This window comes from Diplotaxodon limnothrissa, linkage group LG3, assembly GCF_057381915.1.
Source record: "Diplotaxodon limnothrissa isolate DT_005_m linkage group LG3, D_limnothrissa_male_GT1.1, whole genome shotgun sequence".
NCBI classification, from domain to species: Eukaryota; Metazoa; Chordata; class Actinopteri; order Cichliformes; family Cichlidae; genus Diplotaxodon; species Diplotaxodon limnothrissa.
The window spans coordinates 34,010,364-34,030,762 of record NC_140598.1 but is presented as its reverse complement, the minus strand read 5'-3'; the positions used below and the strand labels follow the sequence as shown (position 1 = coordinate 34,030,762).

The 20,399-nt window shown below is 38.3% G+C and overlaps 2 protein-coding genes across 2 annotated transcripts in view; one reads left to right on the top strand and one right to left on the bottom strand.

Moving 5' to 3' along the window:
* The window catches only part of LOC146635481 (butyrophilin subfamily 3 member A2-like), a 242,486-nt gene that overhangs the window by 74,164 nt on the left and 147,923 nt on the right, over positions 1-20,399 (bottom strand). The gene's annotated exons all lie outside the window — the stretch shown is intronic.
* Positions 631-18,648, top strand: LOC146635488 (high affinity immunoglobulin gamma Fc receptor I-like). Its single transcript, XM_085350140.1, has 10 exons — positions 631-661; positions 882-926; positions 1,171-1,440; positions 1,525-1,776; positions 9,047-9,307; positions 9,763-9,876; positions 10,119-10,175; positions 10,609-10,659; positions 18,174-18,218; positions 18,491-18,648. The coding sequence occupies exons 1-10, from the start codon at positions 631-633 to the stop codon at positions 18,646-18,648; spliced, it is 1,284 nt and encodes a 427-aa protein (XP_085206266.1).

Sequence of the window (20,399 nt, the reverse complement as noted above, 5' to 3'; positions counted from 1 at the left end):
AGACGGCAGATACCATGGCAGTGCCAGGATTGTGAGTGATTGCTGAAAATGTTGAAATGTACTCACTCACTTTTTATTATTATTTGTAAATATGTGTACAAATGGTTGGTTTTTTGTACTGTTTTCATCAATAAATCTCAGCAACAAAGGACATACACCCATGTGTGTTGATTTCTCCCTAAGATGGCAAACTGAAACACTCCACTCCCCCACCCCCTCAATCACACACCCCCACTCCCCTCCCTCCAGAATTCCTAGGTAACAACCTAATATACATATGAATGACTAGCCAATTTAGCTTCCACTTCCAGCATTTGACTGACTGCTCTCCGGCTTTTAAAGGTAGAAACGCAAAATGATGACTCCGCGGGGGTCTAAGGTAGAAATCCAAAATGACTGCTCTAACCCTAACCTAACCCTAACCCTATGACTGGTCTAAGTGCTAGGGCACTGGTATAATGAAAGCATAAAAAAACCGTTAAATGGCTACAAATAGATTTGAAAGCATCAGTATGTGCTCTGTCTCACCTACCACAGCAACAGCTCTGCTTCTCTGAAAACTATTTTCACATAGTTGTTTCACAAAGGTCATACAAGAAGCATCTATTGGTTGGTCTGCGGCAAGACATCATGGAGGTCAGAGCTCTGTGCATCAGACTGTGTAAGTACTGTCTCAGTTTATACATTAACATACATTACATAACAATGTTGTTAAAATGCTGTGGTGATTTAAAGCTTTCACCTAGCAGAAACCTTTGGTGACACCTTAGAAATTTAACAAGGAATACCAACTGTATGAGATTTAACTCTAAGAGTTGACAAGTTTGAAGATGTCTGAAGATGTGGATACATCTTATAGTAACTATTTTTGGTCTTTTTAGTGATGACTGTGCTGATTCTGCTGTGTGGACATGCTCAGAAAGTTGGTGAGTAATATCTGTTTGCTTATTCATCATTTTGTGATTGGAGGAAAAGATGGTTTATTTTAACACAAAAAAAGAACATTTTGAAAATCACCACACCTCTAGTGTGTTTAGTCACAAAAGTTATGATGCACATTTTATTGGCTATCATATTTTTAATTTGTTTTTTAATTGTACAACTTAAATTCAGCAGTTTGTTAATTCAATAAGAATCTGAACCATTGTTTTTTATTATTCTTTTTCTCAGATGCAGTTTCTCTTCGTATTGTTCCAAACAAATCCCAGTTTTTTGAATATGAGTCAGTTAGTTTTTACTGTGAAGGGATCTCTCATGGACATGTGTTATATAAGATGAAAGAGGAAGTAAAGCAATGCAAAAGAAACAGTAAGAAAACAACAGCAACAACAACAGGTACAAAGTGCACCATTCATTATCTTTATTCAAGTGACAGTGGAGAATACTGGTGTGGGACAGCAGGAGGGAAGAGAAGCAACAATATCAACATCACTGTCACTGGTATGATTGAATGGAGGCAGTAATATTTTGCCACAAAGAAACACAAGTTCAACATTTTATAAATTTAACTCACTTGTCTTTCAGCTGGTTCTGTGATCCTGGAGATTCCCAATATTCATGTGATGAAGGGAGAAAATGTGACTTTGAGCTGCAGAAACAGGTTGAACTCATCCAATATTGCAGCTAATTTCTACAAAAATGGAGTTCACAAAAGAAGCAGCTCCACAGGAAGCCTGACCATCCACAGAGTTTCCAAGTCAGATGAAGGACTTTACAAGTGCAACTTCTCCAGAGCTGGAGAATCACCAGAGAGCTGGCTGTCTGTCTATCTGCCATGTCTCACAGGTGAGAAACAGCAATGTTCCAAAATAATTATATGTATGTGTGATACAAATATTTGCAAAACTGTTCAATATGTTTGTTTCTTTGTGGGGTTAATCATCAGTTATTGAAGAAGGTTCTTTGGACCTTTTAGAGGACTTTGGTATAGGATTTGTAACATTTTAAACATGCAAGTGTGAAATTATTAATAGTGAAATTTATACTTAATCTTTCTTCAAACTCGATAAATGTACATTCAACAACTTATCTAGACAGTCACAACAAGAGGAGCCACTGTGCTGCTACTACACCTTGGATCGTTGCCACTATTTTATTGAGCACTCTGATTGCAGTGGTGGGACTCTATCACTTCCGCAAAGACTGCTACAGAGGTACCCCCCCCCCCCCCCAAAAAAAAAACAAAAAAACAAAAACATATATATATGGATATATAGATATGCTTTATTCAGTTGCTAATGTTTCAGTTTCGTTAACTAATCTATTAGTTTTTTTTTATTATTTTTTATTGGAGTTATTTTTCCTATTTTCTTTTTACAGCATCGTTGGTCTCTTGGTCAACAATGGTATGTGTTTCAGGCTCAACAGAAGATCAAGCAGTACAGAACACAAATAGTAAGAAATGCCTCTACTATCAGGCTGCACTAGCCAGCGTACCTTTATTAGGATCAAATAAAGAACTTTTAAAACCAAAGTTACATTAAGTTTCTTAAAAGAAACCTTTTATTTTATTTTATTTTATTTTACCTTTTTTAAGAACAATTATGTCATCTGGAGTGATACTTTCCTATTTTTCTTGATGAGATAGGCATCGCATTTGAAAAAAGGCAACTTTGAATGTTCATTTCCTGGAATAACACCTCAGATAAAGTATCTAATGGTTATAATGTAGCTGCCATCACCAGTGTGTGAATGTGTGTGTGAATGGGTGGATGACTGAATGTGTAAAGCGCTATACAAATGCAGACCATTTACCATTTGCAATAATCCAGAGAAAACTCAATGATTAAATTATGAATTCACTTATCTGTGAAGGTCTAAATCTAAGATGTGTAGCATTTAGTGTATCACATCTAGTGGTGTGGCTAGGATTACATATATTATAACTAGCTTGTGCTAAATTGCAATTATTTCCCGTTACCAGTGTTTTATATATTGGGCAGTTGTAGGAGTATGGTTATGTTCCCTAATTTGAAATATCAGAAAACATCACATTAGTTCTGTTAAATACAAGAAAGGGCAGACATGGGTCATCATCACTGATGTTACTATGGTTATCTGCTCCCTCACTTGCACGGTTTGTCTCCATCAGATGAAGCTGAATTGTGTCCTAATCCAGTTTATGATTCTTTGGGCCAGGGTGACACTCAATCTCTTGGTAAGATTCATTGTGATATTACAGTATATTTCTGTTTTGGTAATAATGTGATAGAAAAGCAATAAGACATACTATTTAGTAAAATCTGCTGTCTCCCCTGGACTTTTCCATAATCTACGTCATCAGTACCACTCATCTTTCAACCCTTCATTGTCTTCATAGCTTCTTTCATTTCCTCCTTACTAATCCGCTGCACTTGCTGGTTCACTAACTATCCTTGAACGCCCCCATCCCCACCCCCCCGCTCATGCTTTCTTATTTGCTAACCCCTTCCATTGAATGCTTGACTACACTTATTCATTCCGCCATCAAGTCTCATCGTCTTCTTTCGTCTGTCCACCAAACACCTTCTTGACCCTAACAGAACATGTTTCAGCACAGTCATTTTCAAAACCATCCTAACAAAAATGTTTACTTCCAGACACTGCAAATAAATTACTTTTTTGTTGCTAGCATAGTATTTCTATGACACTGTGGTGGTGTCTGCTATCTTTTATGCTGTGGTCTGCTGGAGTGGTGGAATGGCAGAGAGGGGCAGGGGGAAACTCAACAAACTGGTCAGGAGGGCCAGCTCTGTCCTGGACTGTCCGCTGAAGTCCATCGAGCGGGTTGGGGAGGAGAGGATGTTGTGCATGCTAACATCCATCATGGACAACACCTCCCACCCCCTGCATGAGACTGTACGAGCACTGAGCAGCTCGTTCAGCAGTAGACTTTTGCACCCACAGTGTAGGAAGGGGCGCTACCGCAGGTCATTCTTACCAGCAGCTGTCAGACTCTATAACACAGTTTAACATGGTCATCCTACTCATCACCTGTTTAATTATTCTCTATACACTATATATTTCACTAGGATCATTCATTAGGATGAATTCCCTTAATAATGTTATAATTAATTATGTTGTAATTACATTGTTCTCCCTGTTTATTGCATCTATTAATCACAATTTGAACAATGTTATTTCACAGATATGATGAAAAGTGTTGCACGTTGTTTGAATTACATACAAATTTGTTAACCAACATATTCAATTCTATCTCTCTTCAAAGCAGAAACAGTGAAATCTGCTGTTGCATACAAACCTTCACAAGATATCTACCAACCTGTGGCAGAGGAACCTTTCTATTCTACAATTAAAAAACATGCCCATCACTGAGTGAGACTGAAAACAAGGAAGTAACTGAGAAACATCTCGTATTGTTTATCATGTATCATTTTGCAGTCAGTTTAAATCTGTGTATTCGTAAGTGCTTACTGTATTACAGGTCTCTGTATACGTAAAGAATTCACAATAACTATAAATGTGAAAACAAATTTACTTCAGATTTTGTGTCAATTCACAAATGAAATTGAATTAAATTGAGTTCCAAATGTTACAGGTGATTGCATTAGATAATAGCTCAATCATCTGGAGGTAATTTTTTTGAGCTTTCATTCTCAGTTACAAATGAGGCCCAGTGGAGTAAAGGCATAAAAAGAAACAGAAAAACAAAGAGAAATAGTCATGTTTCCAACCTTGTTAGTATGGCCCAACTATAACCATGGTTGTGGATAAAATAATTCATTTATTGCTAATGATATATTTCACAAATCACCTATTAATATCATTATAACTTAATATAAGTAGTACTTTGATTTTATTCTGTGTGGATTTTTGTGCCCCCTGCATCCAAGTACTGTGTGTGTAGGTGTGTGTGTCTGTGTACTTCATGAGGACATAGCATTTGGTCTTGTGAAGACCAAATGCTCTCTCTCCATTAAAAAGATGGACGCCCTGAGGTCTGTCCATTATGACAGCTCCACTAAAGTCCTGCTCACTTTCAAAAACAGGTTCTGGGAGGATGACGGCATCCAAGGGGGGGGGGGGGGGGGGCATCACAGATGGACCATCTCGTTTCATCTACTACCCCAGCCACAGTTTCCCAACAAAAAAGACCTTTGGGGTCCTTTTGGGTTCCTACACCTGGTCTGATAACTCCCTACTATTCCTAGGTCCAGATGATGACCACCTTAAAGAGCTGGTTTGAGAGATTTGGAAAAGATTCATGGCAAGAAGGTCAGGGATCTCTGCACAGGGGTCATAGTGAAGAAGTGGAGCTTGGAGCCTTATAGTTTGGGTGCCTTTGCTTTATTCACACCCTACCAACACTTAGAATATGCTGCAGAGCTCTTTAAAAGTGAGGGCAAGGTGCACTTTGCTGGTGAGCACACAGCCTTCCCTCATGGTTGGATCGAAGTTACAGCACCTCCAGACCTGGTGGGTGTGGCCCTGCTAGGGGACTGGCCACACCCGAAGCCTTGCCGCACACCTGCTGCTGATCTGGGCTTTTCGGGGGAGCTATTTAGAAGAGCGATGGAGCTTCCTCCGGCACGGGATCATTACGTGTGACTCCACGGTAGTCTTCCGGTTGAGCTTAGTTAGTGTGTGTATCCCCTCGGTTGTATGTGTCCTGACGGCTGCTTCTATTGTGTCCCCAGGGGAGGTGTGGAGTGCCAGACAGCAGCCAGCACGGGGAGTGCTGAGACACGGGAGCAGAGAGCACAAAGACACGGACTTGTCAGGGAAGACACAACACGGGAGTCAGGGGAGAGCACGGGCATTTATTGTTATTTTCCATTCACTGTAAATAAATGCACTGCTGATATTCAGAGCTCTGCGCCTGGGTCCTTCTTCCTCACTTCCCCACGGTTGGCCATCGTCAACCGTGACAGCATTACCCTAAACACTGTGACAATCATTTTTACAGAATAATTCTGGAACAAGAAATGTCTTGTTTTGATATGTACACATATCTACACAACTTTATGAGATTCTATAATTTGATATAACTGTATGCCTCAGAATAGATATGGAACTATCAAAGTACAAGAAGACCTTCTGTCCACCATGTCATTGCCCAATCTGGTCTCACAGCAGTTTATGAAATATTTGTCAATCCATCTCAATTTCCAGTCCTGCTACATCCTTCAGGATCGTACATACAATGTATTGTATGATACATTGCGTGTATGATTCATTTATACAATTTATTTACATTTGAAATAATGAAGACACTGAAGTTTCATTGCATAAGCATATTGCTTTTAGTGCCAATAAAATATCAGACATATGTATTCACTGTAAACTGTCTTTAACTTTATTTTATAGCCAGAAAGAAGAAAAAAAACAAACAAACAAAACATAAAAAAGAAAAATAAACAAAATTAAACACAGTGTAATGTTTTATGACACAGAGTAGGAAGCAGAGTAGGACTGTTGTGAAACGTGCTGCCATTACTATAAATCTATTCAATTTTAAACTTGAGGCATGCGGCAACTTTTATAGAAAGGTAAGCAGAGATTATTTGTGCATGTAGTGAATGCACTTTAGAGGGAGGGGGCACTCTAAAGACTCTTCCTTTTGACTTCTGTGCAGCTATGCTGTCATGCCTCAAGGGCCTTGAGCAGAACTGAAGTGAGACTGGTATGTAGGTAATACAGCTGATGTTTTGCTTTTAAAATAAAAAAATATATATAATGGAGTTGGCTGTTTGTGGGCAATTTGATCAGAGACAGTAACCAAGACCCAAGTTGAGATGTTTGCTGACTGAGGACAAATGTGTTGCATTCAGAGCTGTAATCAGAGAAAAGGATTCTCACATATGTTTGTTTATGATCAAAATGCTATATGAGGCCATACTGATATAATCTTTTGTGGATTTAGTTCTGCAATCACACAGGTCCTGGGTGTACAAATAGGCATATTATTCAAATAGCTTCATCCCACATATGTGAATATGCTGTTTTAGTCAGATTTGAAAATTCTTAGTTATTATGGGTTTTTAGAAACAGTGATATCAACACACCTCCATTGTTGTATTATAGAACAGGCTTGTGTCTTATCATGGTAACCTCAGCGTTATCCCTGCGTTTTCTTTACTTCAAAGGTGGTCCACTTCTTACCAGGGGTATATCCTTATGCTAAGTTATCCTGCAATCCTAAGCTACTCTGGAGCAGGTTATGTTTGCCATTAGCGATCAACAGATATCCAATTACCACCTACTGACCAATCATTTCTCTGGAAAACAGCATAGCTCTGTGCATGGATAGTACGAGGGACTGAATTTTATAATAACATCTGAAGACTTTGTTTGTTACCAATGAACATCAATAATAACTATGTAGATTCCTAAATCTTATTGTTTTATAAAAAAATGTTACATCTCAGAACAGAATAGTCTATGTTTGTATGTTCTTTTTATATATATATTTTTTTGTCTCGGAGCAGTCTTTATGATACACTTCTTATTTTGGTATGTCTGTTAACTTAAAGTGGACAGCTGGCTTTTATGGCAGATTTTCTTCCCATTTTCAAATAGGCAAAACATATTCATAAGCAACTCTTTCCCAGTCTTACTGACTTTTAAAGTGCACACACATTTATATAGTATATTTAAGACTGAACTAAAGTAAACTAAACTGAACTTAACCTTTGCTCTTACAGAACACACACTCACACTGCTGCTTTGTCTGCAGCGGCTGTGTTACTTTTGTTTTTTATTATGTGTTTAACCTCTTCAGCTTTTTGCAACATTGTGGTTTTATCGTCCTTTGTAAATTCACCAACAGTGCTGCTGGGACAGTTTTTCATGTGAACCTGTCTGGTTATTAGCTTACCAAGTTAACCTTGCAAGTTGGGAACCAACTTCATGTCACTGCTTCTCATTATTGGAGATGTTAGGGTTAGTAAATCTAATTATATTATTATTATTATTATTATTATTATTATTACTTCAGTTTTGGTGATTCTACTACTCAAATCTTTTAGTACAAATAAATGTATGTTAGTATGCTAATACATAAAAGTATAAAGTAAACATCACTAATAAATAAATGCATATTAAACTATTAAAAGTATTGAACGCAGCATTATTCTGTCTTTGTTGCCTCTTTCATAGTGAAGTGAAACACTGCTGGTAACTTGAAGGCAACAACTTCTTTGAAAGTTCTTTTTAAAGGTTTAGCATTGCTTTAAGTGCAGAAAGAAGCCACACAGGAAAACGCCCCTGCTCATTCCTTTTTACATTTGTCACGTGCCGACACAGTCAGCAGCACGGCATCATGGAGGTCAGAGCTATGTGCATCAAATTATGTAAGTACCACGTCTATTTCCACATAAAAACTAAACTTCAGTAGTTATGAGATGCTATGATACCTTTGCCAGCAGCTGTGGGAGCCAACAAGAGTTTTTGTAATCTCTAACTATTTTTTTTGTCTCCTTAGTGATCCTGCTGTGTACACATTACCAGGAAGTTGGTGTGTATCATACATTTGCTTGTTGATATGAACGATGTTTACTATTTTCTGCTTCGGGGAGTATAAAAATGTATAAATGTATAAAAAGTATGGAAAATATATGTTCTGTGGTGTTTCTAGTGAACCTGCACATTTGGTAAATGTAATCATGAGTCACTTCTTCAGTTAATTTGCTTTCATTTACTCAAGTGTTATTTTTTTCATTGTTTAACCACAACAGTTTTAGTACAAGTCTAAACTGTACCTTTCTTTTTTTTCTTTTTCACAGATGCAGTTTCTCTTCGTATCGCTCCAAACAGATTGCAGTTCTTTGAATATGAATCAGTGATATTTTACTGTGAGGATGCTGTTTATTGGGAAGTTGTGCATAATTCCAAAGGGAAAATAAACTCATGCAGTCACAACGACCAGGGAAAAGCAGGATCATTGTGCATAATAAAAAGTGTGTATCCAGATGACGGTGGAGAGCGCTGGTGTGAGACTAAAGGAGAAAACAGAAGCGACAGCATCAACATCAGTGTTACTGGTAAGTTTGCACTGGGACAACATTTTGTTTCAAACTTAGTTTAAATTAATTTCAATAAATCTCAGATTCTTGTCATTCAGCTGGATCTGTGGTCCTGGAGAGTCCTGCTGTTCCTGTGATGCAGGGTGAAGCTGTGACTCTTCGCTGCAGAAACAAAAGTGTTTCCTCCAACTTCACCTCTAATTTTTATAAAGATGGAGCTCATGTTCACAGCAGCTCCACAGGAGATATGACCATCCAAAGAGTTTCAAAGTCAGATGAGGGACTTTACACGTGCAACATCTCAGGTGGTGGACAGTCACCGGAGAGCTGGCTCAGTGTCACAGGTAAGACCCTGAAGAGGTCACATCTTTTTTTCTTTCTTTTTTAATGGCAGTACTATTACAACTGCATCACTTTGTAATTCTGAGCTAAGTCATGTGCCAGGAGGAACCATGTATGGTATCTTTTGTGTTACATTTTAATATAAGGTTGGTGCAGACGTGTGATGTAATTGAAATGTAGACACATTTTCAATCATTGATTTTTAAGCAAAGCCGTTGAATCTATTCGTGTTTTAGAAATATTAGGAAATATAAAAAATAAATATTATGAAATGTGCAAAATATACCTTCTGATAATCAAATGTAAAGTAAGGTTTTTTGGAGTTTTTTTTAAGTTTTGAATGCAGATATGTCAAATTTTAAACAGTGTTGCACTATAAAGAAGTAGAAATGAAAATTTAGGGTTGTTTATGTTCCCCTTACAATTTTAACTCTTTAACATTCAACAACTCATTCAGAAAGTCTCAACGAGACGTCATGTGCCACATCTTGGATCATTGCCACTATTTCATTGAGTGCTCTGTTGTTGGTGGTGGGACTGCATCACTTTGGTAAATGTCGCCAGGGCGGAGGTAAAAAAAAAAAAGAAAAAGAAAAACATTTCACATAATTTTGTGTTCATGGGTTTTGGTTTGCTACAAGCAATGCAGTTCTGTTCATTCAGAAGTATATTATTTTAAGCACTAGAAAGACGGAATCACTGCAGTGTAACAATTGCTACATAGAAAATGTGCTAATTTAAAGTTTATTCAAAAAAAAGTTTTTTGTTTTTTTTTGTTGTTTATTTTTTTGTTTTTCCCCTCTTCTACTGCAGTGTCACTCTGTCAGTCAACAAAGGTAGATGATTCTCGCTCATTCGAGGATCAAACAGGTAAGAAAACAAACACCGTTTCAATATTATTGTAATAGTAATAGTAACACACTGGTTTAATATCTAGAATAAAACAGAAATTTCCTATTAGAGGTTTGTTTTAAGGAATTAAGGTGACTTAAGCTAAATTCACATGGGGCAACCTAAATGATTTAGAAATAGTCGTTGCATGTTCTTTTTCCCCCCCCAGTTTCAACAGAAGCCAGTACATTGAATGCAGTGAAAGAAACATATGCTCTTGTAAGAAAAAACAAAGGTAATTTATGCTGTATCTTTTTGTTTGTTTTCTTTTCTATGCTTGTGTTTTCTCTCTTAATATTTATTTTCTTGTGTGGTAATGTCTGAATCTAATTTATTTATTAATTCATTTTGGACAATATCTATTTTTATGGCTATATAATGATACATTTTTGTTTACTTTCTTCTGTTTCAGCATCGCTCTGTCAGTTAGCAAAGGACGATAGTTTGATCGAGGATCAAACAGGTCAGAACACACAATGTTTTTAGTATTATTGTATAAAGAAACAAAAACTTACTCAGTGAAACCAATTCAGGGATTACCACCACAGCGGGCAGCAACCTATTAAATGTACAGTCACCTGAACAACAGAAGTTCTGAACTCTCAGTGTACCCAGCTTCTCCTGAAATGCTGTAAAATCCTGCTGAAAGCGGGATTTTACAGCATCCTTTCCCACCAACTAATCCAACTCACCACCAGGTGGTGATCAGCTCAGCTCTTTCTCTCATTACCCACGTTTCCAGACAGTACAGACCCAAATCTGATCATATGACTTGATCATGAGTCTCGACCCGGATCTGCAAATTATGAAATCCCTTATGCTAGAGCATGGTGTTTTTTTATGGGCAAACTGTGATTTGCACAGAAGTTCATGAACAAAACACCACTCTGGTTCAGAGTGAGTCACAGTCATGCCTCTCCAGATCTCACTGCCCACACAAGAACTTATGTCTCTGAGTTGGACAATAGAATTGCCAGATGGAGAAGCAACTTCAAGAAGGTACTGAAACAACAAGACACCCTCTGATAATCAGTAAGGCAGAAGGATAAAAAGAATACTCTGCTCTCCACACTGCCTTACACTGAAGACAACTACATAGTGGAACAGAGGAACAGAGGAACAGAGCCAAGCACATCTTTCAGGAGACTGGTTACAAACCCCAAACTGTGCATTGACACACTAGTTCAGGCTCTTTCACCACCAGAGAGTTGAAATTCCATGGCCCCTTAGCCAGGGACCACCAGGGGCACTGCCCTTTACCGCCTCCCAACATAAATTACACCCGATCCCTAAGACATCTCCTACAGGTGATGTGCCATTTGGGCTAATGAATTTTCTTCTCATCAAAGTGGAACTGCCAGGCAAATAGAAAGCAGAAACGCCATTAGAGATTCACCTTTTTTGTTAGCAGAGGGCCCTGTTAGCAGCACCTTGCATATAGCAAAATAAATGTTTTATGAAATAAGCATTTTGGCTAACAACTGATTTAATTCCATCTGTTGCTGAAGCAGAACCGGGACCCATCACAAGGATGCCCTCAGCATGTATCAACCAACCTGTATCAGCAGATCCCTTCTATTCTATAATATCATAGGTAAGATTGGCAATAATAGTTCCTGATTTGTCACATTCAGATAATGCGCAATGGTCAGTAAATACTAATAAACATAGATAACGAATATATCTATCTATCTATCTATCTATCTATATATATATATATATATATATATATATATATATATATATATATATATATATATATATATATATACATACACACACAGTCGAACCCCGACTTATGAAATTAATTAGTTCCCGAGGGTCTTTCCTAAGTTTTCGTGATGGGCTGAAATATTGCCGTTAAGTGCCTTCGTAACTTGAATTTTTTGATAAATGGGAAATTCGTAATTCGGGATTCCACTGTATATCTTTGTGAGGTTTCATCCTTTCAGAAGTCATGTGTAAGATGATCCTATCATAATACAAATGCAGAATTAATGCTTGACCCACCAGAGACAATAAGAATGCTAATGTTTCAGGTCAAATATATTCATTCTGTTTTAAGTTAAACATTGGTGTGTAATATGCACCAAAGCAATTTCTTTCCATCATTAAAAATAAAGAAAGAAAATAAATGTATAAAATATTCTTTTTTGTAATTTCTGTGTGTCCTACAGGTTGCTGAGAGAGCTGAATAAAGACACAATTTCAACTAATAGAGAGTGAAAACAACCCAGAATTATACTGTATTGTTTTTTGTAACTGAAGAAGTTGTACACATTGTACACTGAGTTTTGTTTGCATGTCTATAAACTGTTATAGCTTGTGTGCATTCAGTTAAATAGACCCATGTGGTTCAAAGTACCTAGAACGTTCAGTTACTAAGACAGACACTGTTCTGCTTTTCTCTACGTTTACATCTAATTAAAGCTAACTTGTGGCTTCTGCTTTGTCTTTTCACATATGTATGAACACTGTTACAAGAAAAGACTGGTTGCAGCTCACAGGCACTCACTGTGGTGAACTGCTAATCTGAGTGTTGCGTTGCCTTTTCTGAAATAGCTGTGTGGTCAAGAGTAAAATATGACTTTGTAGTTTGATATAACGCATATCTTTAATTAAAGTGTGGTTTAGTACAGAGACAGAATAAGTAGCTTGTTTTGTCTTCCATAACCTCAGCTGTTCAATAAAGCCAAAGGTGAAACTATCTGCATGGCCAGTGTTAGACTGTGTCTGAAAACAAAATAGCTCACAAAAGACCAGATTGGGTCATAATGAAAAAGCTTATATTTGACATATTGATGCTGTAGACAAAGGGAGTTAACAGAACACAAAGTGACATTACAGAGATGCATTTCTTTAAAGTAGCAGCAGAAAATGAGAATATGTAAGTGAATTTAAAGGGTATCCAAAATGTGCCTGAGTAAATTTGCGATGTTTGCCGTGCTTAAAAAAACGCTTCCATTTCCATCATTTCAGTGCCAGTCTGCTACAATGACCAATATATTAACGGCCCTGTCATACTTTCCCTGTTGGTAGATGAGATGTTTTAAAATAGGTTTTTAATTTTTTTTACAAATAATTTTTATTTGTAAATGTGTGGGTGGGATGCTAAGTAATTTGTCGTGTGCAAACTGGAATGGCTGGTTTAAAAACACTAGAACTTTTTTTAAAAATTTAAATTAGACTGGATTATTGAACAAGAATCCAGTATTTTTAAAAGATTTTGCTTCCAGTTGCCCACAATTTGAAGCAAATCAACATCCCAGCCATTGTTATCTAAACATGAACGACCATCATCGTCCTCTAAACGCCACATTGTTTCAGAAAGTGGGTGCAACCTCGGGCCCTCACTAACACTACCATATGTGGGTTTGTACTAGTACAGTTAGCATTACTGGAAACATCTGCCATGTCAATGTAACAGCCTGGAATGGTGCTGCCTATGACTCTTTCTTGGACAGCTTCCACTGTGATGGTTACTGGATCCTACTCAGGTGGGTTGGTTCTGTTCTCATATTGTTTCCCTGCCACTAAGAGAACACCTTGGATGGTTCAGTAGAGAGAGAGTTTATTCCCTGGCTTCTATCTATATGGTTAGCTAAGGGTGTGAGTCTCTTCTTGGCTGTTTCTAAGACCTTAGGTTTAGACAGCTTTCTGTATTTCTTGTTGTTCTGCAGCTCTCATAGTTGTATTTGCAATCTTACGAGCTTTCCTAAAGGGAAAAATATATATACATATCATCATAAAATGAAAATAACTGTTTCTGACCCCCTCGCTGTAGAGCACGTGGGGGGGTTAATGTGACCCCGCTCCTGTCCATGGTAACACGGTTATAAAATCAGCGTAATTAAAAGAAAAATAATAAAAAATAAAGACTGCACTGAAGCCGACTAGTTACGGAAAGAGCGCAAACTCACAGAAAACCAGGAATTAATGGAGAAGAGGCCGGGTCGTGGCGAGAGGATACAATGCAATTTAAAAAAAAATTATTAATGTTAATAAGATAATAATTACAAGAGTAACAGTATTGTAGCATCCCTCCGACAGAAGACAGAGACGATTGGTATTGTGTTTACCTGCTGTTTATTAATACCAGTAACACAGGCTACTGTAGGCCATAGCCAATGCCAAAACAACAGGAAAACTAACTTGTAAACATGTCCGTTACAGTATATTAGACAATGCCTCCAAGATATAAGTATGAAACTGTTTGCTTGATCCACCAGAAACAATTTCCACCTGACCTCAGAAATGTCCATGCCAAAAGGTTGATTCTGTCCATTTTAACCCACTTTGGCACATCAGTATGAACAAACAGCATGTAAGATCGCTGATTACAGGAACCACCTGAGATTCAGCCTCAGATGCAGACAAAATGTCAGGGTTCCTGTGTCGTTGACCCCGTGTTTTCAGTTTAGTCATGTTCTACCTTTAGTTTCCATATATACACGTCCTGTTTTATTATGTCAGCCCTTTGTCAGTCTCTGTGCATTATGTTCTAGTTTCCTTCTGTTCACAGTCTTCTCATTGATGTTGTCATTGCCGTGTGTTCAGTTCAGTCAGCCATCTCCTGCTGTCTTCATTCGTAAATTACAATAAACACCCTTAATCCTCACCACTAGTCCTGCGTTTGGGTCCCTCTTCTCCACATCCACACAGCAACCCCTGACACAAAAGAGGATTACTGATAAAAGTCTAAAGGGCCTTGGTATGATTACCATGACCAGAATTAGCCTTTTGGAATTTATTCACCTGGATGACTGAACATGCATCATGACAAAAATTGAAACTGCTCTATGAAGTGAGTAGTAGTATGTAATATGCATCACAAATAATGGTTTCTAACCTTTTTAAACTTTTATTCTCCAATTCCTGCAACCTTACAGGCTACAAAGAGACTGAAGACAGTCACATCTGAGAGAGTGACCCAGATAACCCAGATCTTTTACATATTGTTTGTGTAACTGAACAAGCTGTGCATTTTCAGCTTCAGTGTGCATCTCTATAAGTTGATATAGCTTGTATATGTTCCATTGGGTACAGCTGGATGCCACACCCACATCATTGTGAACACATATAAAATTTGAATGTTAACAAAAGCAGCCATCTGTCTGTTTATAGGCTGAACTTAAAACAACTTGTTCCATATGCTTTGTGCTATTACAAGTGTATGAATGCTGTTACAAGAAAAGAGCTTTAAAAAGGACTCACTGAGGTTGTCCACTAATCAGAAACATCAACTTTGTGGTCAACAGTGAAATATACCTGCATAGCCTGAGCATCTCTCTGATTAAAGTGAGGTTTCGTACACATGTGCTTGAAAAAAAATGACTTTCTTACTTTACCCTTTTGTTGCTGCAAGTAATGACAAAACTTTTTGTACCTCACAACTCACACGAAAATATGTGCTCTGTGTTTGAGGGTCAAAAGCTTTGTCCATCAGTATAACTGGACTGAAATATTGAAGGGTAGATGTAGTAGCGCAGAGGGTTTGGCAGCATGCATACACATCACATTTGATAATGGTTATAAGGATATTCTCTGGGCCACAGGAAGTCCAAACATAATGTCCTCACCTAGATTTTAGAATCAGTAGAATAGAATAGAATAGAATAGAATAAACCTTTATTATCCCACAAATGAGAAATTTTGGTGTTACACAGCTCTTATAGCAAAGGGAATATAAAGTCTAAAAGGAAGACACAAAGTGGTCTTGTATACATAAGCAACTAAAGTCCGTATATACAGGTAACAATGTACAGAAATGTATATAGAAAAATTGCACAGAGATATCTAGAAAATGTGCAGGGCTATGTATAAAATGTACAATGAACAAACAAGCTGGTGAGTACGATGACCATGTTAAACAGTGTTATAGAGTCTGACAGCTGCTGGTAAGAATGACCTGCGGTAGCGCTCCTTCCTACACTGTGGGTGTAAAAGTCTACTGCTGAACGAGCTGCTCAGTGCTCGTGGGAGGTGTTGTCCATGATGGATGTTAGCTTAGACAACATCCTCTCCTCCCCAACCTGCTCGATGGACTTCAGCAGACAGTCCAGGACAGAGCTGGCCCTCCTGACCAGTTTGTCAAGTTTCTCCCTGCCCCTCTCTGCCATTCCACCACTCCAGCAGACCACAGCATAAAAGATAGCAGATGCCACCACGGTGTCGTAAAACGTCCTCAGGAGTGTCCTGTTCACCCTGAAGGATCTCAGCTGCAGTAATAGTAAAATGATCAAGTACAGGCGGGGAGATGTTTTTGTGCCTGTCTTTCTGATTCCAGGAGGGAGCAGAGACAATGCGAGGCCGGATGGATGAAGAGGATTCTTATGGAGACATCAGGATGGGTTCTGGAAGAAGACAGACATAATAGTGACTTGTTATTGTCGCAGTATAAAAACTATACGGCCCGATTGGGGTCATGGCTGCACTCACAGGGAGGTCCAGTGCTGTAACTTGTAATTTCAACTGCTGGTCTTATTTCCTTCTGAAAACATTGGAACAAAAATAAAAAAAATAATAAAAAATAAATAAATAAAATAAAATAAAAATAAAAAACTGAATACATTTCTGAAATCAAGGACTGAATGCATTTCACTTGAATGGAAATTGTGTAAATCTCCATATATATTTATTTATCTACTCTTTAAATGTTCTTTTCTGTCTTTCTGGGCAAGTGTTTCTCACTTGAAACACAAATATAACTCACTCAGCTTGTTCTGTTGTTCCTTTGTTAAATTAATAGAAGAACACAAAGCATGGCCTTTATAAACATCTGCGAAGTACCCACAGTACTGCTGCTTCTCTATCAGCAGACTCTGTGGGAGGTTTGTAAACACGTGTGACTTACCTTGCACTGAAATATGTGTCTTCACTATAGCACATTAGGTTTTTTGATAATCTTTTTATGTTTTTTTTCCCCATCTTCTTCTGGGAGCAGCAGCCTAGGCAGAAAAGCCCAGACCTCCCTCTCCCCAGCCACCTCCTCCAACTTGTCCAGGGGAATGCCAAGGTGTTCCCAGGCTAGCTGAGAGATATAATCTCTCCAGCCTGTCCTAGGCCTGCCCCGGGGCCTCCTCCGGGTGGGACATGCCCAAAACACCTCACCAACGAGGCGCCCAGGAGACATCTGATTTCGAGGTGCTGTTTCTGATTCCCACCGCTTCACACTCGGCAGCGAATCGTTCCAGTGCGAGCTGGAGGCCACCACCTATATGAAGCAAAAAGAACCACATCGTCCACGAAAAGCAGAGATGACATTCTGAGACCACCCAAGTAAAAGCCTTCCACCACCTAGAAATTCTGTCCAAAAAAATTGCGAACAGAATCAGTGACAAAGGGCAGCCCTGGCAGAGAAAATAAAGACTTCCCACATCAAAAATTGGGGATGAACTGTTTGATTATGCCCGCTCAAGAGTGAGTTGGGAAGTTTTAGTGTTCAATTTTTAATTTTTAACTACGCTACTATGCTAATATTGCCCAACCATTTAGTTGTTGTGTGAATCAAATAACTCAGTATACTGATGTTAGGATTAAAGTGAATAATGTGAATCATCAGTGTTTTAAGGAAGAATACGAAGATGAACGTTAACTATCTAAAAATAGTAATTAAAACAGCACCAGGCTGTCTTTCTGTCAGGTGACTTACCACAACAGCAGCTCTGCTAAAAACTATTTAGAGCTGTTTCAAATATGCCACAAAGGAAGAGTCTGTTGGTCAGTCTGCAGGAAGACATCATGGAGATCAGAGCTCTCTGCATCAGACTGTGTGAGCACTGTCTTTATCGCTACATTAAAGTTAAACTATAAAGACTTTGTCAGAGTCAACAATGTTGTGATTTGAATGTTTCATGTAGGGGAAACATGTGATGACACCTTGGAAATGTACAAAGATTTTAGCTGTACGAGTCAAAAAAGTGTGAAGTCACATATATGTTTTTTTTTTATTTGTGTCTCTTGTTTTTCTCTTTTCAGTGATGACCATCATGGTCCTGCTGTCTGCACATGCTCGGAAAGTTTGTGAGTTTAACTAATTTGCTCACTAATATGAACGTTAGCTTTTTTTGTTTGAAAGAGAAAATTATTTAGAAAAAGTCAAGTTGATTGATTTTGGCTATTTTTGTGATTTTCTGAATCTTTTTTAATGAGAAAGTTATGATAAACATGTTTTCTTTGTGTATCTAAATATGAACTATTTTTATTTTCCATGTTGTTGTTCCAGTAACGAGCAGAAGTTTGCTAACTCAACGATAAACTGAAACTTTTTTTTTTTCTCGTTTTCCTAAATGCAGTTTCTCTTCGTGTCGTTCCAAACAAGTTGCAGTTCTTTGAACCGACACCTCGAGCTAACGAGCTCAGGATGACATCTATATCAACCATGATGAGCAGCCCAAGCCACAGCCGCTCTAGGTACGTCTACAGGCGTTTGCACCTGGGGCCCTCATCGTAAAAAGCAACACTGTGAAAACGCCGTAGATGGGGCTGAATTTAAGTTACAATATCGAGGCAGTAATGAGTATGTGTATACCGTTAAATATACCAGCGGTGCAGTTATACTTCATGTAGATTGTGGTGAGGGACTGTTTTGGGGGGAGTCACAAGTCATGTCACCAAAAAACTGGAAACTCTTTCGCACCGTTGTTTGTGCGGGCTTGGACAATGTGGGCTTCCCAGAGATGCTGTATGTTTCCCAGTGGAACAGTTCAACAGGCCCTGAGCTTTACAGGGTCGAGGCTGATCGCTTCAACCGCAGCTCGATGACTTTATTTTTCTCAGTGTATGTGATGACAGGGAAAGTCTTATTGCTGCCAGAGGGGTTGAAAACTGGAGGTTAAATCCTTACCCTTGTGACCAGGAGATATTTTATTTTGTATTCTTATGATCACAGTTATAATTAGAAGTATCAATCATTAATCATTTACCATTGTGGAATCTGATGACAGTATAATCTTTGTTTTATATCTATGGTAATCTGAGTAAAGATTAATGTATGCAGGTTATCATCATTGTAATCAAGTTTCAAATGGTATCCACAGCATTGTATTCACCGTCCATAACTGGAGGGTCCAGCAGGACCTTGTTCTAATTCATTTGCAGGCCTACATCAGAACATGCACATAGAGAGTTATGTAAACACGCACGTTTACCCTTATTTACACAGCGAGGTCATGTCAGGACATTCTCTAGTTGGACACACAGGCTCACAGAACTGCACAACATGACATGTCACACACTTGTTTTTCTCTAAAGTATCATCTGATGTTTGTATAAGGAGAACTTTGGACTATGGGGAGACTGTTATCATTTCCAGTAAGGTCTAACTGTGTGATGTCATCATGGGTTACATAAGGATGGGGAACGGTCCACTCTTTGGAGATCTGTGGCTGTACGCTTGTCTTCCCATGCTTCTGTCTTAGAAGCATGTAATAAAATCACTATGTTTGTCACCTACACGGACTCGGCTGTTTTTCCTTCTTACCCAAACTGAACCAGACGTAACACCCTCTAAGCATAGAAGAGCGCACTACATGGTTTAAGGACATGTTTTTTATTAGTGATGGGCAGATGAAGCTTTTCATCCAATTGGTTCACCCCAGCGCAAAGCTTCTTGAAGCTTCATTTGCTCTAGCAGGACACCTACTGGACGTAAAAATATTAGTTGGCATGAATTTGAAGAGTGTGGCATTTTGCACACAGCCTGTAAATGTCAACAACAAAAGGAGTGTGTAAAACATGTATAATGTAGTGATGGCAGTATACTGTGTATATTTATACTGGCAGTATGGAAAATGATTATTTGGAAATGCTTAAAATGGAAATGATCATTTACTGTGAGGTGAGGTGTGGTTGGGGTGTGGACAGTAGTTGTGCTTTTGTAACGTTGAGGTATGGACAGGTACACACTGAGGCTTTGAGCCTCAGTCCTGCCTGTTCACATTTTATTCTGTAAAAACTAAATTTTCACTGCTTTTATGACCTTTTTAGTGGGGAGAACATAGCTAGGATTTAATGATTTAACGAATCTTTTGAATCCTTTGTCCTCCACAATGCTAAATGGCTGGGAGTCCTCAATCACCATGCTAACCAGGTCTTCATCTATTTGAGATTGTCTTTATTGTCTTTCCTCAGGAGAACAAAGCACAAATATAAATATCACACACGTAACTTATAACAGCTGTATAATATTGTTATATCATTTAG

Bases quoted from the DNA above. Each gene is read 5' to 3' on its own strand.
- LOC146635488 (XM_085350140.1), top strand. From the start codon at position 631: ATGGAGGTCAGAGCTCTGTGCATCAGACTGT. The intron at 9,308-9,762 runs GTAAGACCCTGA...CAACTCATTCAG, and splicing joins GAGCTGGCTCAGTGTCACAG to AAAGTCTCAACGAGACGTCA. The intron at 10,176-10,608 runs GTAAGAAAACAA...CTTCTGTTTCAG, and splicing joins CTCATTCGAGGATCAAACAG to CATCGCTCTGTCAGTTAGCA.